The following is a 25,481-nucleotide window of genomic DNA, read 5'->3' as shown; positions in this document are numbered from 1 at the left end:
TTTCATGCATGAGAGAGTAACGGGGGAGATTAGTGGTAAAGACAAGCACAAAAGAACTACACACAAAAAGCTCCGCTCGATTTCCCACTCCCTGCTCATTCAAATTTTAGAGGGTTCAAAACCACGTCAATGATTATCTTTTTTAGATGATGAAAGAGAACCAAGTAACCCACGTATCAAGGAGGAAATTCTAAAATAGGAAACAGTTAGGTTATTATAGGAGAGTGGCTTGAAGATGTAGCAATGGGAGGGCAGAAAGAAAGAGGAAACAGTTAGATTGCTAAAGGAGGCTCGCTATGACCAAGCAAAGATTGACGCAATAGTGGGAGGGTAGAAAGACCTTAAATCACCACAAAAAATTACTCAGCAACAACAAAGTACGCCAAAATCAGTTTAAAAGCCCAAGTTGAAAATCAGATGCAAGAAGAGACCATGTAGCAGAGATGAACAGGAGACTAAAAAATAGGGGGAGCAGCAAGTTCAGGAAACCCTGCCTACACAGGACATTATAGAGAACCAGAAGTTGGAAGGCCAATTGGGAATACCCCCAATGAAAGAAGAGCATATGCCCTCACCACAACAAAGACGATTACCACCACCATCACTAATGGCACAGGAGAATCTACAGAACAGATAAGAAAGTCCTAAAGACTGATGAAGAGCAACTTCTTTGAAGATAACAGAGATCCAAATTGAATCTAGTGTCATAAAAGCTCCTTTGCCAGAAAAGACAATTTGGCTTTTAGTTCCTTCAAAGGCCTGTCCATAGTGAGATCCAAAGTTGGCTGCCTTTAGCTTTGCAGGGTTTAGGGTTACAAATAGCTAACAACATAGGGTACTTTTTCCACTTGTGAGCTCTCAGAGGTCTTAGGGAGTTGACATTCCTCAAGAGGATTTGAGCCCAATCCTCAAGAGGGTGTAGGATTGCTTTAATTATCCAAGTTGAGGAGAGTTTCAGAGCAGCCTGTTCTATATCAATAACACCTAAGCCTACTTCTTGCTTGGGTTTGATACAGAAGTCCCATCTGACCTTGGCTATCTTGCCACCCCAAAGAAAAGATCTGCAACTTTTTATGAACCTGTCAATTCCAGTATTAGAAGGGGACCAAGAGGTGAGGTAGAATATGACAGTAGGGTATATGCAGTGGTTGAGAATAGTTCTTCCAACCAAACTAGCCTGGAGTCCTCTCCATTTCTCAATCTTGTTTTGGAATCTGCTCAAGAACCAATCCCATCTCTGTTTGAGGGAAATGTCAAACCCCATGGGGATACCTTGTAGTCTGAAGACTGTGCCATGTTTGATTCTCTGGCAGCCCATCGCTTCCAAAAAAGCTTGTTCATCCCCTTTAAGAGTTGCATATCCAGTTTTGGAGTGATTGATTTTGGATCCATAAGCTTTATAAAATATCTCTAAGGACTCCATAGCCTCTTTGATCTCCTGGGTATCATTCCTGAGGGTTAAGTTTATATCATCAGCAAACTGTTGGCATATAAGGTGCTTACCAGAGGGTAGCTCAATGCCTTTCACCTTTCCTTCTTGGCTCTGATGCTGTAGAAGCCACCCCAAAGAGTTTGCAACAGTTGCAAAAAGTAGAGGAGCAATAGGGCACCCTTGTCTTATAGACCTTTTAAGAACAAAGGGTCGACTCATGATCCCATTAACACATATCTTGGCTGTAGCAAGATCACAAATCAATGATTAACCCTTCCACCGAAATTGAATGTGACCCTTGAGCTATTGGTTTCCTCTCCAACTACAAGAAGCTATGACATCAATAGGCCCCCTCCCTCTTGAATGTCCCTTCATTGATGTTCCTTCCATTATAGCTTAGTGGTAGACTCTCACATATGAGACTCACCATTGAGATCACAAATCAATGATTAACCCTTCACAAGGACATTCTATGTGACCCTTGAGCTATTGGTTTTCTCTCCAACTAGAGGAAGCTATGACATTGAAAAAGATGATTGTCAAGCTCTCCTTTCTCCATTTTTTGGATGCACAATGCCTTAGGTTAGATTCAATCCACCTGACAATCAACATCCTCCACAAAAGTGGTGTGAAGGGTGGTTGGCCCAATAGGAGGGACGAGCTTGAACATTGACACAATATTTGTGTATGACCCATGAAGCTTGCCCACTCCATGGCCAACTCCAACTACATGATTGGCTCATTCCATCTCCTCCAACCACTACACCAATCACACAGTGACAAATTAGCAATTATCGAGGACCCCTCCATGAGCCAGAAGGTGGTCTGAACCCACCCTTAGTATTGGACCTCACTTGATCTAAGCATTGGCTCTCATGTTCCATAAACTTTTTAGAAAGTTTAAAAACAAGGGGCACCCGTGCCTAGCCCCCAAGTGGAAGCTCTTGTTCCCCTTTCAAAGGGCATAGAAAATAGAAAGTTTGTACATAGCTAGAGCTCTGCCCCATAGAAAATAGAAAGTTTGTACATAGCTAGAGCTCTGCCCCTAACGGGACAGTGCTAAAAAATCCAAATGGCAAAGAAACTCATAGGAATACCCATATGGAATTTGACAAAGGCTAAGACTCTTAATTACGCCGGTAACAAACACAAAAGACGATTCTTCTGAGGTTGCACCCTATTAATTAGTAGCGACAATCTGATTACAATGGCAGGACCAGAGTATATTTGGCTAGAGAAATACCGGTTAGAGACTAAGGGCAGGCCTACCTGACCATTGGGCAAGTAACAATGTCGCAGATCATCATCCTAATAGGCAAGAATTTACAATGACAGCGCAAGAGTGTAAATTAGGCCTGGCCACATTGCGCTTAACAGAATGCCAACGCACTTACACAAAGTAGTTCTGTCAAGAGTTCTGATTGCCTTGAGAAATTGATCTCCCCCCACCCCATGGTCGCCGAGGCCTGGGAGAATTTGCGCAAGTCGTTGGTTTACTTTCGAGGCAAGCCCCGATCGCATTGCCCCGATCATCGTGTACCGAAACCATGCAAACGGCGCGTATCTCTTGTCCGCTTGTATTCATTGCCTTTACCGACGTAAATTCAGCTCCCGGTGGGTAGCTTTCACAAACTGTAGCTGATACTGGCATTTCATATTTCATGTAGGTAAGAAAGAATTCACGAGCTAAACTTTAGAAACGGCCACTGTAGGAAGGTGCGAGAACGCCCCCAACCGATCCTTTTGTGCATTAAATCATTCTTATTGCTCCGACGAACGTAATCCCCTCGCTCCACGGGCTAACTTGCCGTTTGCCGCGCTTGTCTTCGAGGCAGTTGCTGAAGAGCTCTCCATAATGCGTTGCAGGTGTTTGTGAGGGATTTCGTTCCCAGCGCATTGGCTTTCTTGATGAACGGGGAGCCTGAAATTGTGAACAACTTCCTTCTCAACGCGCTTAACAGAATGCCAACGCAAGAGTGTAAATTAGGCCTGGCCACATTGTTGTTCTCAATCATCGAGCGAGTAGCTTCTGTGGCAAGTGTAGGATTGGATAACCCTGGTGTTCCAAGGAAATATTGACACTGCACTTGGAGATGACATCGGAATGATGGGAGAAAACGTTAAGAGTCCCTGATTGTAACTGCGGCAGAATCCCTGCAAGAACATCGGCATGGAGAGGAGGTTCTTGGAGAGGGCTCTGCACGGTCAAGCCCACAGCAATGGTGGAAAATGATCCAACATTTCGCATTTGCCTCCAAATCCATTGCATCCTCCTGAGACAACCACGGATAGATCACTCCTGGATCATTGCACAAACTCGCCCTCCTCACACGATCAGCTTGGGACGAATTCAACACCCCTGCATCAAACCTCAAATCCACCTTCTCTCCGCCTTCGTCTTGTATGCAACCCATGGCCTGAGAATTAGCATCCATCCCTCCTAATTTCGACAGCCTGGACCGAGACCTTCACCGCCCTTCTAGATCTGCACCTTTCGACACCCGATCAAAATGTGTCATGTAATTTTTCTCAAAAGCTCGGAGCTTTCAGAATTGGAAGAAAAACTTTCCCGTCTTCTTTCAAATGATGACAAGAAATTGTCATCACTTGTGGAGGATGAAGGGAGTTCGGCAACTACACCCCAGAGACCTTCGTCTTATTTTTGGGCATTGCACTTGTAGCAATGGGCGATCCTCGAGAAAGAGGACTGCGATGGGATGGAGAATTGAGGAATTGAGGCGAACCCAACTTGAGACCCATAGTAATACAAGCAAGTTGTGCTGCCATCTTCTACACGAAAAGTGACCCTGTTGGGATTATACATGGAAACCTGCAGATTCAGGTTGAGATCAAGCGAGGTGACAGTGGATGGATCTCCTACTTCATTGAAGGACAGCAATTGCAACGTTGGGACTTGGACTTTGGGGTCTTTGGGCTTAAAGATGGAGAAGTAGAGTGTAGCGAGGACGACGATGATGATGACCATAACGACGGTGCACACGATGCAGGCCAATTACTTCTGCTCTTTCCGAAGCGGGGAAGCGCTCTTGGCTCCCTTACCCACGCTTCTGAAAGTGGATGGTTGAGGAAAGTAGTGGATCAAAGAGAAGAAAGACCGAGCAAAAATCTGCGAAAGCAATTGAAGTAGCAAGGGATGGCGGAAGAAGCAACAGCAAAACAAGAGGATATGGCGATGGAGAAGAACTTCGAGGAAGGTAAAGTTGTGTCTTCAAAGTAAAAAGTTTGAATTAAAGTAGAAAGAATTGCCGTCGGTAAAGATGTGAGAAAGAACAGTGGAGAAGGCAACGCCCCAAAAATAGAAATTTCCTTGGTTCCCCGCTTTAGACGGGACCTCAACTCGTTGCTATAGCCTGCCCCTAGCGGGGCAGTGCTAATAAAAAAACAGCTTCCCTAGTACAATCCCGAATTTCAATTTCGAATTCATGAGAAAGTTTAAAAATAAAAAACAGCTTCCCTAGTACAATCAGAGGACCGAGATAGCTTCGAATTTCAATTTCGAATTCATGAAGGCCATTTCCGCCATGGATTAGTGCTGAAAAGTTAGCCCTTCATAGTACCAGCCCCCTTACCCTAATAGAGATCTATTTCAAGAAGAAACAGAATTTGCAGTGATTACAAGAGTAGGCTGCAGAATGGGTTGTTCATCCCCATTGCCAGTTAGGTACAACCCAGCAGCAATACTCTCGATCACATTTCAATCAAGTAGACGAAAGTACAAATCCTGTTGCATCTTCGGGAATCATAGAAGAGGGAAAACGTCTGTTCAGCATTAAACTTGACTTTTTGTCTGAGACACTTTGATCCGTGAGGAAGTAAAATCTCGTGTTGGTGAAGTGAAGATCCAAACACCAGAAGCATAAAACTTGTACAAATCATTTTGGATAACACCACAAACTGCCCATTTGTGTTTAACATAAAACTTCCCTTTTTTCTGAGACACTTTGATATGTGAGGAAGTCAAATCTCGGGTTGGTGAATTGAAGATCCAAAACACCAGAAGCACAAAGTCTATACTAATCACTACTTGCTTTTTTTATAACTGCCCATTTGTGTTTGGGGACCATGTTCATAGATGGTCAAATCCTCAAAAGCATCGTATATTTTACAAGAAGGAGAAGAGGATGCAGATTTTGCTAGTCAGATGTTACAATCGCTTGATGTTATCCCCGTGTACGCTAACAAATCCTTCGCTTGCAAGGTTCCCAAGCGCAGTTCGAAGCTGAAAGCAAGAAAACAACAGATTGGCGATTACAAATATGTACAATCCTCGACAATCCTTGCCTTCAAATCAACACAAAATTCCACAGCTTACGTCTTGGAGGTTCACTTCTGCACTGCTATCCTTGCGCAACTCCTCAAGCAGCTGCAAAATCCATTGCAACATTCAGTGAAATTGACCAGTTTGTGTCAAGCATAGCCCCTGCTGGATTTGTGCCATTCGACACATTACCTGTGTCACTCTCATGGCCGCCCCTCCAGCTTGCATCTTGTCGGCGATCAGACTGCGGACTGCGGCTACTAGACTTGCTCTCCTTATTCTCTCGCTGGCAGAGACGCCCGTTGTTATAAGATCCATATCAATCGTCCCTGCGCGCAGTTACAACCACCAGGTGAGCATCTCCAAAGACTCACGTGAGCTGAAATCGCTCTTGGATATGCGGGGACATGGTGAAGAGTGCAATCAAACCGGTGGAATGATCCGTGGCAGACTGCTGAAGGGCAACCTCCAACAGCCGCAATGCTTCAGCCGCATCACATCTTTCAACCTGCAACGCGCCCTCCGTTACGATGTGGCTGCAGTTCTATAAGGCACGATTCAACATACTTTTAGCTTTAGCTTGCAACTAAAATACCAGTTCGGAATATCGGATGCGCGCCAATGCTTCGCTTATGCGTATCAGAGACTCGAGCTGACGAGGTGTCGCAGTTATCACCTGCGCAAACCCCCAAGAACAATCGGCCCCTACAGATTAGAAATAAGAAAGCAAATCGTGTCCTAGTTCATGCTCATCCTAGCTTCTAACCTTCTTGCTGCTTCCTGGGAAGTTCCCTTTCCTTCTCATGGCTACATATCCACTGATGAGATCTTCAGCAGCTTCATCAGAGAGCTTTGGGTGAATATGTTGTCGAGCGTAAGTAATATAGGCAGTGAGGGTGGACAAATCTAATGCGTCTTGAGTGTGAACCTGCAATCAGAAAATGTCTAAACTCAACAATCGGGAGATTGGCAAGAGTAATCGGGTGAAATCGTGTTCTCCGGCTTGATTTGCCATCGGACTTCACATAAACGTACCAATGTCTTCTCCAGACAAACATTAACCTATATATAGCTATCGAAAGACTTCTGGGCAGAAAACTATCACCTCCGGATCTTCGTAATGAAGAGCAACCAAATGCCTAGCCAGCCTCCGATCTGTTTGCTCATCCGGTTTGTCAAGGACCAGGTATATTAAATCGAATCTGGAAACAGCTTTCAGTTGGTGTCAAAATCGCAAAGCAATTCGTCCAAAGATGACAAAGACGTCGAGCAGTGTGCGTACCTGGACAGGAGAGTTGGCGGCAGCTGGATATTGTCGATGACAGACATTCGCGGGTTGTAACGTGAACCACTGGGATTAGCGCAAGCAAGTACGGATGTTCGGGCATTAAGCGTCGCAATGATGCCAGATTTAGCCACTGAAACCGTTTGCTGCTCCATGACCTGAAACAGAGCATAACCGCGAGCAGGCTTTACGAGAGACTGTAAACTACTTACAAGCTGGTCCGAGATGGGATTTTCTCTAGGCAGTAACTCTTTCGTATGAAGAGTAACAACGCATACCAAGGATGCAATGACAATCTCCTTCATAGTTACCTCATGCAGCATGCTACGAGCATTGTCCGACATTTTATCGAACTCGTCAATGCAGCAGATCCCACGATCACTCAAAACCAAAGCCCCACTTTCGAGAACCTGAGGGAATAACAATGAATGAGTAGTCTCGGGGACATTTCCTTTAAATAACACACGAGCTTGGCAGATAAATTCCTCTCATTTTTTGATATGCTATGTTGGAAAGCAAAGGTCATCTCATTCTATTTGAATCCTGCCTGTGCAATAATCGACTGATTCCAACTGCTATAGAATCACAAGCTACCATGATGCTTAATTGATTAAATCAGGAACAGAGACTACCTTAAGTGGCCACAGTGTCTGAGATGTTTAATGATTTCATGCAGAAATAACGATTGAGCAAGCTGTAACACGATTCAAAGCTATGTAGCTGTTATGATTTATAAATTTTTAGCCTCCAGCGTTATCAGGTGGAGATATTACCGTTTCTTTGGTTTCGGGGTCTTTCGTCACATAAGCTGTTAGACCAACTGCAGAAGAGCCTCTCCCACTAGTGTAGATACCTCTCGGTGCAAGTTTGTGCACATACTGCAGCAACTGAGACTTGCTTGTTCCAGGATCGCCAACTAAAAGTACATTCATGTCTCCCCTGAAGGAAGCACCTGAATTCAGCTTCTTAATAGATCCCCCAAAAAGCTGCATATCGTGACAGCACAACAGGATGGCGCCCCTTATCAGCTTTTAAATAGCGGACAATAACAGTCAAAACAGAGAAAGTCTGGTTGGGAAACATACCTGGCATAAAAGTCCTTTTTTAATGTCCTCAAGCTCCCAAATACTAGGAGCTAGAGACTTTGTGAGTCTTTCATATATGTCTGGCAGTCTAGATAGCTCCTTCAATTTCTGAACCTGCATTGGTAGAGAACAGATCAATCGTTAAGGCACAATCTCTATCCTCTGAATTGCAATTGAAAAAATTGAAACGAGGTCTACCTGCTCCTCGTGTTCCAAAGGTGAGGTATCACCCTCTGAAAAGGAAGCAAAATTTTCACTCTCCACATCACGTTCCATCTGATCCTCAGACTGCAGCCGCCCTTTGTCTCCCTTCTTCAAGTGAAGGCAGTCTATATAGGTCTGTCAGGCATCCATACATACTAGATCAAGGAACTGACTTGAAGGGATCACTACTTGATAACATAGAGAACGGACATTGTTGAGAACGGATACCTTAAAAAGAGACCTTAATGTCCTTTGAGTGGGTCCCACCCGAACGGACATTGCCCTGAATACTCCAGTCACCTGATGAACGAGTATATCGGATGGGTTTGAAAAGGACTGACAGCCAAGTCTAAGCTAACATTGCAAGGAGATCCACTTACAAAAAATTAATCATTTCTAACTCAAACAGAATCAAGGGGGCTGCATCACACCTCCACACGATCACCAGGTTTAGCAGCATCCACGAGTTTGTCATGCATAAGCAAGCTTACAGTGTGAGGCGTTTCACCTTCAGGAATAGCATCAGGTGTCTCTTGCAGACGCACTATTTGTTTGTCAGCAAACCTGCAGCACATGGCCAACCATGAAATTTGCTTGCTTTAGTTAGGGAAACATTAATTCAGACTATACGAAATATAGATTTGTGCAAGCAATGTGACGCACGACATTGTTCAGAGTACTCACCTACATCTGTTGTGGATGAGAGCCATAGAATTTAAAGCAGCACACTCTGGTCTTCCACAGCGGTTAGGCTCCTCTACTCGACCTAGGAAATGACATTGTCATAACCAGTGCAGGCATAATCAGTTTCGCATGCTTTCGACCTCATCTTCATTCTCTATTTTGAAAGTGTGAAAGATGTTTTAATGCAGCAAGTCCAAGGGATTGGAGCCCTAGAACATTTTTTAGACTAATACAACACAGTTTCAGAGTGATGATACACATGATTTTGTAGATCTACGAGGCATGGCACTACCTCTGTCAACGCCTGATGGGGGAGGTGAATAGCCACAAACAAGGCACCGGAAAAATGACTCCTTGATCTCTGGAATGATAGAACTGCATCGAATAATCATGCCTTTCACTGAAACCATCTTCTCAATATCTGTGACAAAAACAGAAAAATACAGAAGAGGTTGACCACACAGCCCTACCCACTAAAATCAAAAATCCAAAATCAGAGGTTTGATTACATGGAGTTGCAACCAACTTCATCCCATGCTACAGCATTAGCCACTCGGACAGTTCTTATTATGGAATAGAAGGACAGTTCTTTTTATGCAATAGAAGGATCCTTGACGAGACTCACCAGATGGATTCAGGTCTCGCATGTTTACAGAGTCCCTCAAATTAAAGATTCTGGCCTGAAATAGCACAACCAAAGAAGCTTATTGAGCACTGTCGGACCCCTTAAAGTTGGAAGCAACAAACTTTAACCATGTACTCAGAAATTTGATAGCCAAGAACTGATACACTACAGCATCCGGACAAGGACAACATAGTAAGACCATAAATTCCTGGCAGGTTCAGGACATTTTAAACAAGGATAATAAACAGCTTTAAAAGCCTCTAAAATATGATAGCAAATGTATAAGAATTGATGCTCATTGGTTACTCTTCAAACCTTTCCAAATGCCATTAGTAAGCATCATGCTGAGAACTAGAGATCTGGGCTCAAAATTCTAAAGTTCCGTCAAGTCTTACAAGGAACACTCCTTTCATATCTCCTTCAAAGCCATGATGTCCATATAATTGTCAGGAATGAAACTAGCTAAAAGAGACCGGCTCTGCTTGAAATCCACAGCTGAGGGATAGCGAAACCAAGATTGGCTGGGAGGACAATGAAAAGCAACCATGAAAAGGTGAACAACCCAGTTCACTGGCTGTCCGGAAAGTTTGCATATGTAGCGAACAGTCTAAGGCCGGTTTCTTACTTTGTAGCAAAGGATCACCTTGGTGACTCAAATAGAGCAGCCAGCCTGCCTAGAAGATGCCTTGTGGATGGCTTTGGGCTACTGGGGTTTCCACTCTTCCTTTTGAGCACTGGACGTTGCGGAATGAAGAGAGTGTATCAATTACTGTAGCACCATACCACCCAATTAACAACGTGCAAGAGGCAAGAATGTGCAAGGCCTTGCAGCAAAGTAATCTCGAGGTTACCTGAATGTGCTTTTCCCAGAGGGGTTTGAGGCGCACTGCCATATCCATTAGAACAATGTCGAAAATCGCAAGGACTTCTAACGGATATCTAACCATTTTGACGTACAGATCTTCGTCGTAATCTAGTATATTTCTTGCGTTGATGTTTAAAGAATCTCCTTCGACTTCCATAACCTGACAAGAAACAAATGCAGCAAGCATTAAAGGCAGCACAGAGTCTAGGAGCACCTGCACATACCGTCTTCAGTACGTCCTGTGCTTGACCATGCTCACAGGAAACCAAACAAGGCAAAGTACTACCTGCTCCAGAAGTTGAAGATATTTTGCCTCGAAGTCTGTTGGGCTGTCTCGGTAGTTCCTCAGGAAACGCTGCACTGCTTGGTTTACATCTTGGACGCTGATATTGGTCCCCCAAACTAGCGTCGGTGGAGGTGCATCCAAATCTCCCTCTGAAGATGGGCGACCCTGGATCAAGAGATTTTCGAATTCAGAGTTCTAAAATTCGGACATGGGAACTTGAAAGCTAGCCTTAGAAGTCAGCCTTGCAAATCATGCGAGTTAATTTGGATGTACTTCTTGAGGGTCACTGAAGCTACTCGGAGTAGCAGGCTGCCTGTTCTGCCGGGGCCCCGAAGATGGAACGCTGGCGTCGTTGCGCTGGTAGGAAGGTCTTGATAATGGATGAAGGAAAACCAAATGCGCGTTCTTGATCCACCAGAATAGCAAATGGTATCAAACGCATACCGATAATACAGAGAGCAAAGTGAAGATCGCAATGCACAAGGATACGTTCCACGAGCGAATTGCGAAGAAGCCGGGGTGCCAAGGTCGAGGGGGGAGCTGTAGCCGGAGGAGGAAGGGCCAGAGCTGCGCGATCGGCGGCGTCGTTGGGAGGGGCCTGCTCGCTGGCGGTCACGGCGGGGGCCATCGGAGGACTGCTGCGAGGCACGGAGGGGGCTAGAATCGGGGGAAGAGAAACCTGGAGAAACGGTGCAAAGAACTCAGAGACGGCCATAGCTGATGAGGGACGGAATCCATCAGGAAGGATGAGCTAGATGGTGAGGCCAAAGCTAGTGCTTGAAGAATTCGTTGAGCGTGAAAGCAAACAAGATTGAATGAGAGAGAGCTCTGTGATGCGTTCATTTGGAGGTACCTGGGTTAGCTGCGGCGCCGTTAGCTGGGGCGGCATGAGAGGGGGCAGGGGGAGGAGCTGGGCGGGCGGGGGAGGAGGAGGAACGGGAGCGAGGCATGGCTATGGCGATCAAGGTTGACTATGGCGATGAAGGTTTGGCTATGGCGATGAGACAAATGCGTTGATCTGAGAAGAGGAAGACGACCTTGCTTCTGTTTTTGGCGGGAAAATGATTCTCGCGGGAAAACCCGCCCCTTAGAACCTCTCTTAGGTCCACGTAGGATCGTTTCGCAGCTCAGCGCCACATCAGCCTGAATGCCACAATCTCTTAACGGCCTCATCTCTTACCGGTAACTCCGGCGTAATTTTTGGCCAATTTGGGCCTTCGTGTTGTCATTTCAAATCGGTTGGTCTAGGCCCAAAGTGGTTGTTGCATAGCCCCATTGACCATGGATGCCCGTTAGCAAATTTTTGGCCAACTACTCGAAGGTATGGGTAATTTTTGGCCGATTTGGGCCTTCGTGTTTGTCGTTTGAAATTGGTCATGTTGACCGTGTTAGTGTGGTAGGTTAGTTGTCAGTTGGGGTGTTTGGGGCTACTGCTTAACTGTTAGTTTAGGTAATGTTTGGCCAATTTGGGCCTTCGTGTTTGTCGTTTGAAATTGGTCATGTTGACCATGTTAGTGTGGTAGGTCAATTGGGGTGTTTGGGGCTACTGCTTAACTGTTAGTTTAGGTACTTAAGTTGCCCTGAAGTTTAGGGCCACCCTTTCCCCCGTTGTTCGGCGACTCTAAGGCTTGTCCTCTTGTGCCTTGTTCGGCGACTCTAAGGCTTGGCTCTGATGGGGGTGGCTTGCCTATGCATCATTACAAGGCAGGCTTGTGTGGTTGGTTGTGGTGTAGCTAGTTCAAGAAAGATCTTTAACTCTTGGAAGTGATGTGGATCGATCCTTCATGATGGTGCTCGACGTTTGATGGTATGCGTATAGGAGTTTTCAATTGTCGTTCTTCTATTGGCCAATCTGAGTATCGAAACTGTATTGTGACCATGAGGTTCGACATGCAAGCTCAATTTAGCAACTATGGTTGTAGATCCTAGAAGGTCGTCAAAGTAGGCAAGTTTCCAAATGGTCCAAGTGGCTTTTCATGCCTTATCGGAAAGAAAATATCCCACAGGATGCCATGAGCTTTGTTAGGTTGTGGCTTCCATTGTGAGCTTCGACTTTTGCTCCTACGTCCGGAAGTCAGGGTGTTTAGTCTTGATCTTGCGTTTGAAAAGCGAGTACTTGTGATATATTGAAAGAATGTCCTTGGACATTGTGTAGGTCTTGACGGTGACTCACGTGTCGTGGGGATGTTGAAGAGATGCTGATGGAGCCTCCACTCCAAGCTACTCCTTGTGAGAGCAATGCAAGGCACGAGCCATCCGCATGTGTCACTCAAGCGGCCTCCAGATTGTTGCAATGTGTTTCCACGAGAGAAAGAGGAAAGGGGGAGAGGGGAGAAGGGAGGAGGAGAGTGAAGGGGGATGGAGTAGCAAGCACAAGGGCACTACAATGGAAACAAGAGAACAAGCAAAACACTCTTGGAAGAGAAGAGGGAGCTTGTATTCAAACTTGTGCAAACAACAATGAAGACCAAAGTCAACCCTTTGGTCTTTTATACATGTCATCTTTTGAAGGGAGGGCGGCCAACCCTTTTCCTTTTAGCACTCTCCCTCTCTTTACAAATAAAAGGCTCTTGGGCCCATGGGGTGCCAAGGCATATTACTATTCTTCCATCTCTCCCTACTAGTGGAAATAGCGCTTGTGTCAACCATATAAGAGCGCTTGGGACAAACCTGGCATTAGAGGGTGTTCCTAACGGGCTCCCAAATAGCGCTTGTGTTAGGCTCGCGCCTCCAAGGCTTAGGCTATTTGAGGCTCAAACTCCCTGAGCGCCCTTAAGCCTTAAGCCATTTGTGGTTCAAACCCCATGCATGAGGCTCGAAACCTGGAGTGGTGAGGCTTAACTCCAGCGAGACACTTAACCACAGTTTGCAGTTGGAACATACAATCTGTGCATGTTGCCTGCAATCTTTGGCCTTGGGGTATTTGGGGCTCAAACTCACTGAGCTTGTACTATACTCCTTCCATGGCTGTAACCGTTGAAGTAAATCATGAAGCCTAATCACCTCCAATCACGGATTACCCTACATTCGACGACTGTACTCTATGGATGTTAACATGCCCCCCTTCCTGTTGCTGATCCGCCCTCGAGTCAGCCGCGCTGGAGGAGGTGTGTTGTGAGGATTGTCTGTAGGACTTTATAGCGGTCCAGCTATCATGGAGTGAGCCGAGTGAGGTACGAGCAATACTTCCAAAACTGGGTGGCATGCATATCCTCGTACATGCGGATGTGGTGTCCGTGGAGATTGCGGACGCGGAGGTAGAGGCAGAGGTCCTGAAATTGCGTAGGACCGATGTCGGGATTGAAGACAAGTTGTGTCAGATTGTGCAGGCGATCGTCGATGGGGCAACTGTGGGCGGGGAGATCGCAAAGGAGTAAGAGGAGGAGGCGGTTGAAGTGGACCGTTGCTGCTACAACGGGAACGAGTACCGAGTCGTACGTGTCGTTAAATGACTGGAGGCGGAAGCAAAATCCCTCTGAGTCATCTCGTTGGGGAAGTTGTACTTTGCAAAGTTAACATATTGGGATCCTTTTACTGGAGCTCTCTAAATTCTGCCGAAGTCCATCGCCGTTCCATTGGCATATACAGGGGGTGAATTCGGCGATCGACGTGGGCACTGCGGTAGTAGCACCAAAACTTCTCCAGCTTTAAGAAGGGAAGACGCCAGTGTAGCTGTAGATCAGCATCTGCATCGTCGTTGGGACTGGAGCATCGAGAGCGAGGTTGTATCCTCCTCTTGTGCACTTTGGATGCACGCGTCGCCAGTCATCAAAGGACTGGGTGATGAATTGTGTGAGGGGGCGCACCTCTAAGATTTCGTATAGATGGAGGTGGGAGCCCTCGACTTGGTGCTTCCAATGGTGCATAAGCGCACTATCCGGCAACTCTTGAAATGAATGCAAGTTGGGGCGCCACTGGACATTTTTTGGCAGGGAGAAAGCAAGCGGAGCCTCATCATCTGCAATGGGCATGGGTTCCGGCTCTGCTGTGCCTATTGGCATTGTCTCTTTGGCTGCCTGGACCAAATTGGTTGCTTTGAGCAACATGTTGAAGGCCTCGTCAGGAAGGTCGACCGAAGTTGTAGAGGAGATGGACGGGGATGTCCCGTGCTGTGCGGTGCTGATGTTAGAGGCGTTGGAAGAATACTCGGACAGTGTTGTCCGAGGGAGGGGAGGTTGGGTGGCTTGCTGGTTGGGTTGGGCGGGATCTAGAGGAGGTGGTGGTGGAATTTCGGCAGGTGGGGCGGTAGAATTAAGTATGGCAATGGCTTCTTGGCCTTCTTCCTCAGCGAATTCCTCGGGGTATGCTACAGGTATTGTTTCAAAATTGCTGCTCACCAAGGACTCGATGAGTCTTGGAGAGCTTGTAGCACCCGGTTAAAGAGGATTATTATGCCGAGGGGGTTGTAACTAGTGGACTGGAATGCCACAAGATGCCCTTGAGATTGGATTGCGGAGGCTCGACCGTAGGTTTGCATCCAATCAATGTCTGCTTGTAGATTTTCGCCGGTGTAGACCCATGGGCTAAGTTCCTCGGGCTTTGTGATTTGCATCACTTCATCGTCCATTAGAGAATTAGTGGACTCCGTGATGATGTGGCATGAGGCTTGGAAATTCAGAACGATAGGATGGGCGGCTAGAGTGTGGAGGTCTGAGGGGCGGAGGAGAGAGAGACAAGTGGGTTGGAGATCTAAAGAAAAATATGACACGGCTAGGATGGGGCGGCAGCAATGGTCGGAGTTACGGTGGAGGATTGTTTGGAGGGCGTTAGGAGGGAGTGGAGCTGTGAGGTCTAGGTGGAAGATGATGTTTTGTGCGCGGAGTGCGTCGAAGTGCATTTGTAGTGTTTGGGGGATGGTGTGTGGTGCGAGTGTGTAAGTGGCGAGCTGTGCGGAGACCTTACTGTACATCCTAAACTCCTGTTGCTCTCGATCTTCCAAGCCCGAGTCTTCTGATTGATCGGGGGCACGTTGTCGTTCGTTCTCTTCTTGAAGGGACACTGTTAGTGCCTGTTCTTGTGCCAGGAGATCCTGTAGTGATTAAATCTGGTGCTCCTAGTTCTCCTGTGTCCTAGCATGCTGTGCCTTTGCCTGCACCTTTTGCTCTAATGTTGTTCGAAGGCCAGACTCCACCTTGTTGGCTTGGTCCATGAGAGTTTGGACCAGGGATTCACTTGTGGCAAGCTCGTCCTTGAGCCTTGTAAGTGCTAGCCTGAGCTCTTCAGCTTTTGCGTGGTACTCCTCTGCTCTACCTACAGCTGCTTGCCGTGTAGCTTGGGCGGCAACCATGATTGTGTGGTTGTCGTGTGTGGAGAGATGTGCTTGGAGGAGATTTACTGAGAGCTGTGAGGCTTGTTCTTGCCTCCTTTGCAGAATTGTTTGTGCAAACTATGGAAGTTGTGCCATGGCTTCGAATAGGTTTTGTTCCATCAGGTCTGCATGAGAGAGCTTCTTGGCTGACATGTGGCTATAGCCACGAGGTGCCCGATATTGGGGTGCACTGCAAAATTATAACGCCTCTTCTAGGCCCGCCCATGGACAAGAGGAGGTGCCGGTGACAAAGGATGTGGTCTCTTGGGCTATCTCACTGAGATCAAGACATAGGGCACACCGGGAGTTACTGGTGTGGCTTTGACTCCTAGGTGGAGGCCAATGGTGACCGTTTCGTCACCTGGTCTCAAAGGATACTAGCAATTTGTATAATAGACGGGCTATGTTCGCATAGAACAACATAAACCTCCTGTAATAGCCCATGTGGCCAGTAAATCATTGGAGTCCCTAGGTGTTGGTGGGGGGTGGTAACTCCAAGATGAGTTTGATTTTATTATGGTCCATAAAGATTCCATTCCGGGATACGATGTGGCCAAGAGTGACACTTAAGAGGGTTCAGGGATATGTGGTATAAGCAGCACTTCTAGAGGACGAGCCTAAGGTATTTCAGGTGGTCATCCCACGTCGAGTTCACACAAATGTCATCCAAGAAGACTTCCACAAAGTCTCTCAGATATTCTTTGAATACCGTGATCATCATCCATTGGAAGGTGGCAGGGGCATTGGTTAATCTGAATATCATCACCCTAGCCACATACACACCCCACTCAGTCATTGTCGCAAAGGCCGTTTTATGTTGGTCTTGCAGGGCGATAAAAACTTGGTTGTAACCTGAAAACCCATCTAGGAAGCTATAGGCTTTCTTTCTAGCTACCCTTTCCAAAACATGTTCCATGAATTCGCATGCTTTTGAACATAATAGTGAATGAAAATATTAATGCCAACAACAATTAAAGTTACAAAATACAATGATAGGAATGTAATGCTCAGTCCTTCTTCGATTCCCGAGAATCATCATCTTAAGGGAAGGCCTAGGGTAGTGGTCACGTCTAGTGGCAACGTTAACCTTTTTCAAATGCACTCATACTCTAATTTTTCCATTTTTCTTTAGGACTATCATGATGGGTGATACCCAATCCGTATGCTCAATCTCATAGATGAATCCTGCATCTATGAGTTTCTGGATTTCCTCCCTCACTATGAGTGCGTATTTGGGATTCATAGGGTAGGGGCGTTGATGAACTGGCCTTATCTAGCATGGGGATCGTGTGTGCTACACTACTTCGGGAGGCACCCCTTTCATGTCGGTTGACTTCCAGGCCATGCAATCTTTGTACTCTCGTAGGAGAGCTATTAAAGTGTTCTCCTTGTTGGGGGTGAGATCATCGGCAATGAATACAGGTTTGGGGTCCTACCCTTCCTGGGCTGTTTACCTCCTTGACCGAGGCTGGCCCATCGTACCCTTGGGAGCACCCATCTTCCCGAGATCTCTTGACCTATTGGTATAAGGTCTTGTGATCCTCAATCGTGTAGGCCTTGTAATGGGTTGGTACCTGTCGTAGGTCCTCCTTTTTTTAAGCCTCCCCCTTTATTTCAGCAAAAGGAGTGGTCCTTTTGTCACAGGGTTGGAATAGCTTCACGGATGTGGTTCGAGCAGTGGTGTCAGATTCTGTGGTGGTGAAAAGGTGTCCTGACATTGGGTGGGCCTTGTAGGTGTGCAAGTCCACTCACATTATTTGTTTCTCATGCTACAAGTAGATGTTATTAGTACGCCAATCGTGTATGAGCCACTCGAACATTCGTAGTAAGGGCCTACCTAGGATAGCTTCATATCCCTGCTGCCGAGTGAAGTCCATGACTACGAACCTAACAAGATATGTGATTTCAAATACCTTAATGTCTATGCCAGTAAGCACTCCCAAAGGCTCTATAGTTCTGCATCAACCAACTTTACTACTAGATGGGTTTGCTCGAGTGTGGGCTATCCCCACTTTACCTAGCATTCCTTGGTATAGACACTCACTCCCGCTCCCCCATCTAGGATGGCATCAACCTTTTGGTGTTGATAGATTATGGGGATAGCGGCGTTCGTGTCATCACCCTCAAAGTATTGGCCTAGCTTGTTGATGGGAACCTTGGGTAGGTTCTGCCCCTTTTCCAGTGATGATTGATTGGGCTTAGGGCTGGCAGGGCCTGGGGACAAGAGCAGTCTGTTCATCCAATTGGATAGATCGCGCCATAGGATTGGATTTCCTCTTAGCAAGGAGGTGATCAGCATTTTTACCTCTGTCAATAGGAAGGAAGCCAACCCGACACTATTGCAGGGTTCTTGTGATGACAACTCTCCTTCCATGGATAACCAGTCTTCTTGGAACATTTTCTGCATCAGATTCGGAGCTTCTGACTGATCGAAGTTGAAATGTTCTGCTTCCTCCACCTTTTTTGACACCTTGAACGATTTCGCCCCTCGTCGGCCCATTAGGTGGGCTGGATGGATAGTATCTGACCTCTGCTTGCTTTGAGTCGATGCCCAAACTTCTCTTGGCAATCCTGTACCAAGTTTTTTTCTAGGAGTGGGTCAGGATAGGTATCCTTATAGGAGAGCGAGGGTGCTAGTCCTTGGGCTTGCACTAGCTTATTTACCTCTGGACTCGAAGGTACCTCAAGGTCACCCTAGGTGGAAGCACGTTCGGAAGCAGAGGAGGTGGCGAGAGTGGTTGTCTCCTCATCGAAACCATCTTGGATAAGCACCTGGTCAGACCCATCACCTACCCTTATGGCCTTCTTGGACCGAGTCAGGGGATGTTGAGGGATCTCAGGGCCTAGCGGTAGGGACCCTTTATCCTTCCTTGCCAATTTCCTCATTGCCTTTCCTAATGCCTAGGCTTTCATCCTTGTGATGACTTTTAGGGGCATTGCGGCGGCCACATGGCCTTGTTCAATGCTAAGCAGGTTAAGGTTGGTGCTCTTTGGTGGGGTGATCGAGGTTGTTGGTCTTCTCATGGGACAGTCCTTGAACAGATGCTCGATCCCACACCCCACACACAAGGGTGTGGGGTTGGTCGTGGGTGGAGCGGCATGGGTATAATCCCTATAGGGACAATTCTAAACAAAATGTGGCCCCTGGCACTTGAATCAGGACACTGGAGGGTTCGAAGTACCTCGATAGGGGCATTCACTTTCTCTATGGGGGCCCTAGCAGGTGTAACATTGGAACGGGGGGCCTTCGGGCAACTGAGTTGAGGTCTCTTACCCTTGAGTTCATGGGAGCGGTGGTCTGGAACACAAGGACCTGCTGATCCTCTAGAACACAGGGACCTGCTGATCCTCTGGCAAGAGGTAGTGGCTTAGGGTGCCACTTCCTTCCTCGTAGGGGTAGTAGTCGTGAGGTCCGTGATCTGGATCTGTCTCCTCCTAGTCATTGGGCACTTCCTCTGCCAACACTTGATTGATCGGAGCTATACACGGTAGTGGAGGCTGTGAGCGTAATATGGGTGTTGGTAACGGAGCTGGCTGAGCAATATACTGGCTAGAACTAGCCAAAGGACCACCTTGTATGTTCAGAGGGCTAGGCGGAGCTGTTAGGGCTAATGGGGGTCTCACTATGGCAGTGTGTGCAATAGAAAGCCCGCGTAGACACTCATTAGATGGATGTTGCCATTGCATACCCCACGCTAGACGACGTCTTTCTTGGTGCCTACCCTCCACTACTGGCCTAGCTGATTCAGCAGATTGGAGGCCAGCTCACTCATATCCAAGCCCTTGGCCTCGTTGGTCTCCTTCTTGATCGTTTCTACACTCGAAGACCTAATTGATGGAGCTATTTCTGAGGGATTCAAGGTTTTATCCACATTCAACTTGTCCATCATGTTGTCACTTATATGGATGGCCACCTTGCTGCATAGTTCGAAGGAGGTAGGATTCATCACCATTAGGTGGTCATGCAACTTCGGGTCTGCCAATCTAATGAGGAAGTGGGGTAACAATCATTGGTCGCTCATCCGCTCGTATGGTTCACAGCAAGCATTGAGGTGCTTGATCCTGGCAATGTAATCCCTAAGAGATTCCTTGTTGTTCAACTTTACCTCATGCAATTGGTTAATTGGGCTCCATTTATGGCCGCTGGGGGTGAACCCCACAATGAAGGCCTTTCTCAATATCTCCCACTTGACTTTCTCTTCTGGGGTGAGAGCCCTATACCATTGGCCTGCTTTGCCATCCAAGCTGAGACCAACACATTGGCCATTTCTAGGTCCCCGAGAGCACCAAAAGCTTCACAAATTTGCTCAAATCACTCCATGTGGGAGTCTAGGTCTCCTTCTCCAAAGAATTTGGTCATTAACTTGGAGATAGCTATGGGTCAGCTCCTCGAGGGATTCGCAACCCCTACGAGAAAAATTGGGGCGGGTGGAGGTGGTGTGGCCCCCCTTCCTAGGGCATCCACCAAGATGTGCATTGCCTCATCAGTTAACACTGTGTGAGCCGTTGGTGGGGGCGGTGTTGCTGTGGGCCTGACGGGATGCAGGGTTGGCCTTAAGCCTGGCCCTAGTGGTGGTACCCACATAGTTTTCGGTATCGGCATTAGAGCAGATGTGCCAAGGCTTGCATTCATCGATGCAACAGGTACGGATAGAAACGGATGTACTCTCAAAGGAGGTGGGTCTTCGAGCGACCGCGTTCAAGCGAGGTGGGGGTTTGAGTGAAGACTTTCATAAATTTTGACATTCTAGTGTGATGATTTATGTTCAAAAAGTATCATGCATTGCCCACTTTTACGGTTGTTGTCCTACCCATGATATTGTGAGTAATCAATTGTCTTATGTACAAACAACAATTTCCAAAAAGCTTTGGCTATGTTTTTGCAAGGGTCAAGGAAGAAGGAGGGTGGAAGAAAGGGGTCAAAGTATGCGCTTTTATTGTGCAATTTCCATTTTCAAGGAAAAAAATAATTGGAGGAGGAGCCTCCAAGGAGGTTGTGATATCACGGCCAAGCTCCTCCTGCCAATTTTATTTGGGCCATAACTTGGTCAATTAGACTCCAAATATGGTCATGTTTGTAGTCACAATAATCGGAAAGATATGAATGAATCCATTTATCATGCTAAAGTGTCAAAATTCTAGAGATTTAGATATTTTGTACTTATCTTTGTTTCATTAGAGCTAGACCTTATCAAACTCTATTTTTTCTTATGGCCATGGCTTTTTCTCATATAGAGTTTGGGTCCTTGGTTTCCTTTCTCCATCCCAAAGGTGTATACATGATCATGTACATATGAAGGTGATTTATATTTAGTTAGCATCATGATCATAAGGTGATCAATAATTTATTAGTTCCATAGTCCACAAAATGAATCAAATCATATGGGTAGCATAAAAATCCTACAAATAGCTATTTATGATGGGTTTTGCTAGGAGGAGTTTCTATATCATGGGTGGGACTATTGTTGCTTGTATGTAACTCCACAAAATAAAGAAACCCCTTCAACTCATGTGCTACCTTACATAATTTTGAGTGATCGCCTCAAGGTGTAGACATTGCAACATTTCCCCTTTTGCATCCATTGAATGATTGCTAGCTTGTATGGATTTATTATTTATTGAATTATAGGTTTTCTCTTTGTGTGTTGCCAAGAATTTTCCCTTTGGTATTCATTGAATGATTGCTGACTTGCATGGATTTATGAGTTATCCAATAGTAAGTTTTATCTTTGTAAAAATAAGTTTAAAAAAATCTAATAGTTACATGTAGATTCAACCATTTTTAGTAAAAAATTATTGCTACTATAGGTTAAGACAAAGTTCCTCACAAGCATTGCTCGAACTCTGGGCTCGCTCAAATGTAGATACTCGATGTTTTGACTTACTCATCATGGGGCATGGGAACGGTGGTTCCATGCAATGGTTATAAGGTGAAAACTGTGGAGCCCCATAGTTGATGAAAGTTGGCGGCACATGGCCTGTTGGGGGTTCATAAGGCACCCCTCCTTGGAAGCCTCTCACATCCCCTCAGTTGGGATCTTGCCCTCAAAATTCCCTCATCCATGGATCTTCATCATCCATGTGTTCCCATTGGGGAGGTCTTGCAAAGGAGGAGGGTCTTGGGTTTGCGAAGGTGGTTTCCATCCCAGTCTGTGGTTCGGAAGCTGGATGTTATTGTGGCCTTCCCTTCCTACAGACATGCTGGCAAAGGGGTTCTCCATGTTTGCCGACTCTATTCAGCCTAAACGTCTGAACATGTTGGAGAACCTACCTCTTAGCCTAGATGCAACCGAAGGTCCGGGAGAGTTGGGAGAAGCCACACTAATGAATGGGGCTTCGGAAGCGAGGGGTCATGCATTACCTCATCCAAGCTCTCCGTCTTGTCGAAGCTAGACAGATCTTCCTGTCGAGGGCCTATTACCGAGTGGGAGCTAGGAATTGAGCTTTCGGATCCCCAACTAGGGCAAAAGGTGGGCTGAGTGTAACTCGAAGCACTATCTTCCGGCACGGGATCCTTTGACAAAATTCTCCCGAACCTCAAGTGCATGTATGAGACCTCTAACTAGGAACACTCAAACTGAACTGGAGTTCTGGAATTTTTATATTCTGGACTACCCCAGAGGTATCCCAATGGTCATAGGGATACCTTTATGGCTACGAGCGTAGGGATAGGGTAACACACTGGGCGACGAGACCAACAAAGAGATGGGTGACAGGATAGGCTAACGCATTGGATGGTAGAATAATTATGGAAATAGGCATGGGGGTAGGTTATCGCACTGGAGAGTGGGATAGGCGTAATGCACCGATTGGCAGAATAGATCTTGCAACGTGTTCGGCAGGATCAAATGCAGATGGTATCCCCACGGACGTAGGGATAAGTTTAAGACAATGGTCAGAGGGATAATGGGGTTAACAGGATACTAATCAACGTGCCAGTCAGCAGAATAATTATGGCAACAGGCATGGGGTAGGTTATTGCACCAGGCGGTGGGATAGGCATAACGCAACGAGCAATAAGATAGCAATACAACGTTGGGTGCGGGGATGAGCTTACCGCGCCGGTCCACAAAATAATTAGATCAGAGGGATACACATACGGTACGGATGTGGGGGTGGGCTTACTGCATTGATCAGCAAAATAACAATATAGCAATAGTCATGGGGATAGCTCTATGGCCACGAGTCAATGGCTGTCAGGTCAGCGAGATAATTAACTCTGACATGCATTTAATCAAGGAGGTGGGTTAGACTATGATCATCATAAGCTAGGTCAACGGGATACGGCTAATGCACCGGTCAATGAGGTTTGACTGATGGGATATGACTAATGCACCGATCAATGGGATAGCTCTAACATGCCAACCCATGGGGATAGTGAAACACTACGTCACTGATTGATTTTTGTGAAACACTACGTCACTACATCACTGATTGATTTTTGTGAATTTTTTGGAGACTTTGAGTTTCCGTTTGGGTTTTTTATGCTAGGGGGGTGCTGCACTACGTAGTCTACCTACTCAATTAAAAAAAACTTGAAAGAAAAACAACTTTTGCAAGCCAAAATGCAAGATTTCTTGAGGGGTGAGTTCTACCACACAAAACCACTTCGAAATTTAGCAAGAATCATCATTTTTTATTGTTTTTTGTGTGTTTGGACATCATACACTCCTTAGCAATCTTACAAACTAAGTTCCTATCAACTCAAAACAATAAAAAGCATAAAAAACAAACTTCAAATGATCCCAAATGACTTTCCAATAGAAAATGACAACTTTCCTAACTTTTCCATCCAAAACTCTCACTTCTTCACTCTTTCTTCTCCTACAACTCCACTTAACAAAGCTCCAAGTTAAGCTTGAAAGCCTTCTACAATGGGTAGATAACGGAAGAAGACTAGTACAATGCAAATGCATACCTCCATTCCTCAGCAACAGCGCCAAAAATGTGTAGGCCTCGATAGTGTCTCACATGTCGTGCGGATGAGATGCCGATGGGGCCTCCACTCCAAACTACTCCTTGTGAGCGCAATGCAAGGCACGAGCCATCCACATGGTCACTCAAGCAGCCTTTGGATTGTTGCAATGTGTTTCCACGAGAGAAAGAGGGAAGGGGGAGAGGGGAGAAGAGAGGGGAGAAGGAAGGAAGAAGGAGAAGGGAGGAGGAGAGTGAAGGGGGATGGAGTGGCAAACAATAGGGCACTACAATAGAAACAAGAGAACACCCAAAACACTCTTGGAAGAGAAGAGGGAGCTTGTATTCAAACTTGTGCGAACAACAATGAAAACCAAAGTCAACCCTTTGGCCTTTTATACATGTCACCTTTTGAAGGGAGGGCCAACCCTTTTCCTTTTAGCACTCTCCAGGCTCTTGGGCCCATATGTGCCGAGGCATATTTCTACTATTTCCATCTCTCCCTACTAGTAGAAATAGCGCTTGTGTTAACCATATAAAAGCGCTTGCGACAAACCTGGCAGTAGGGGGTGTTCCTAATTGGCTCCCAAATAGCGCTTGTGTTAGCCTCGTGCCTCCAAGGCTTAGGCTATTTGGGGCTCAAACTCCCTGAGTGCCCTCAAGCCTTAAGCCATTTGTGGCTCAAACCCCATGCATGAGGCCCAAAACCTAGAGTGGCGAGGCTTAACTCCCGCGAGACACTTAACTACAGCTTGTAGTAGCTAGAACATACAATCTATGCACTTTGCTTGCAATCTTTGGCCTTGGGGTATTTGGGGCTCAAACTCCCTGAGCTTGTAATGTACTCCTTCCATGGCTATAACCGTTGAAGTAAATCATGAAGCCTAATCACCTGTAATCTCATTGATTACCCTACATTTGGTGACTGTACTCTGTGGATGTTAAGAGACATTGTCATATCAGATCTAGCAAATCAGATCTAGCAAGTGCTCTTCTATGTCTTTTTTATGCACTTGGATTGTGGCTTTTATTGTTGGAACATACACATCTCTTTCTCTTCCATGACCCTCTACATGATGACGATGATACCATTTTACGATTTCATTTTCTCTTTCATAGGTTCTATTAGGGTGACATGGTGTTGTGTTGTCGTATACTTCCCCATAATGACTCTTTGCGATAAACATGTAGCTTGTTTTCTTCTTTTGCTGCCTTTTGACTGGACTTTAGTAGCTCACGGTAATGTCGTAACTCTCTTTGTACCATTTGCTCATGTCCCCTTGAATCTATGGTTGGCGGGTCTATTCCACTCGATGCTTGTAAATACCATGTGTGGTCTAAGCCACACATTGTTATAGAATGACGAAGGCTTATTTGGAGGTACGCAATGCCTCGATACCCTCTTTGATGGCCTGTCTGTACTGCTCTGGATTATTGAAAACCTCATTGGCATACTAACCTATGCTTGGGACATGTGTAGGGAGAGCAAAAGTTTTAACAAATAGGAACCCGCC

General features: G+C 46.1%; 1 protein-coding gene and 1 pseudogene across 1 annotated transcript; both read right to left on the bottom strand.

The window, feature by feature from the left end:
- Nucleotides 1-3,439: 3,439 nt before the first annotated feature.
- On the bottom strand, nt 3,440-4,976 carry LOC147905312 (uncharacterized; annotated as a pseudogene).
- A 288-nt stretch (nt 4,977-5,264) lies between these two features.
- MCM4 (Minichromosome maintenance (MCM2/3/5) family protein) lies at nt 5,265-11,720 on the bottom strand. Its single transcript, XM_087379462.1, has 22 exons — nt 11,599-11,720; nt 11,235-11,424; nt 11,019-11,115; nt 10,746-10,910; nt 10,446-10,619; nt 9,595-9,649; nt 9,262-9,390; nt 8,970-9,051; nt 8,717-8,849; nt 8,514-8,585; nt 8,280-8,420; nt 8,082-8,195; nt 7,770-7,982; nt 7,308-7,406; nt 6,994-7,154; nt 6,817-6,913; nt 6,478-6,639; nt 6,307-6,387; nt 6,141-6,219; nt 5,904-6,040; nt 5,766-5,816; nt 5,265-5,672 (listed from the first exon to the last, which is right to left on the bottom strand). Exons 1-22 carry the CDS (start codon nt 11,693-11,695, stop codon nt 5,598-5,600), a joined length of 2,604 nt encoding a protein of 867 aa, XP_087235588.1. The 5' UTR covers nt 11,696-11,720; the 3' UTR covers nt 5,265-5,597.
- Between the last annotated feature and the right edge of the window lie 13,761 nt (nt 11,721-25,481).

Source organism: Dipteris shenzhenensis, chromosome 1, assembly GCF_047967505.1.
Source record: "Dipteris shenzhenensis isolate YYH24624 ecotype China chromosome 1, Dip_SZ_1.0, whole genome shotgun sequence".
NCBI lineage: Eukaryota > Viridiplantae > Streptophyta > Polypodiopsida > Gleicheniales > Dipteridaceae > Dipteris > Dipteris shenzhenensis.
The sequence above is the reverse complement of the archived record's forward strand: the minus strand, read 5'-3'. Positions and strand labels throughout refer to the sequence as shown.

Coding starts and splice junctions, on each gene's coding strand:
- MCM4 (XM_087379462.1), bottom strand. CDS start 11,695: ATGCCTCGCTCCCGTTCCTCCTCCTCCCCCGCCCGCCCAGCTCCTCCC. Junction 11,116..11,234: donor TCGCAATTCGCTCGTGGAAC/GTATCCTTGTGC, acceptor TCCATTATCAAG/ACCTTCCTACCAGCGCAACG. Junction 8,196..8,279: donor CTTTGGAACACGAGGAGCAG/GTAGACCTCGTT, acceptor CTACCAATGCAG/GTTCAGAAATTGAAGGAGCT.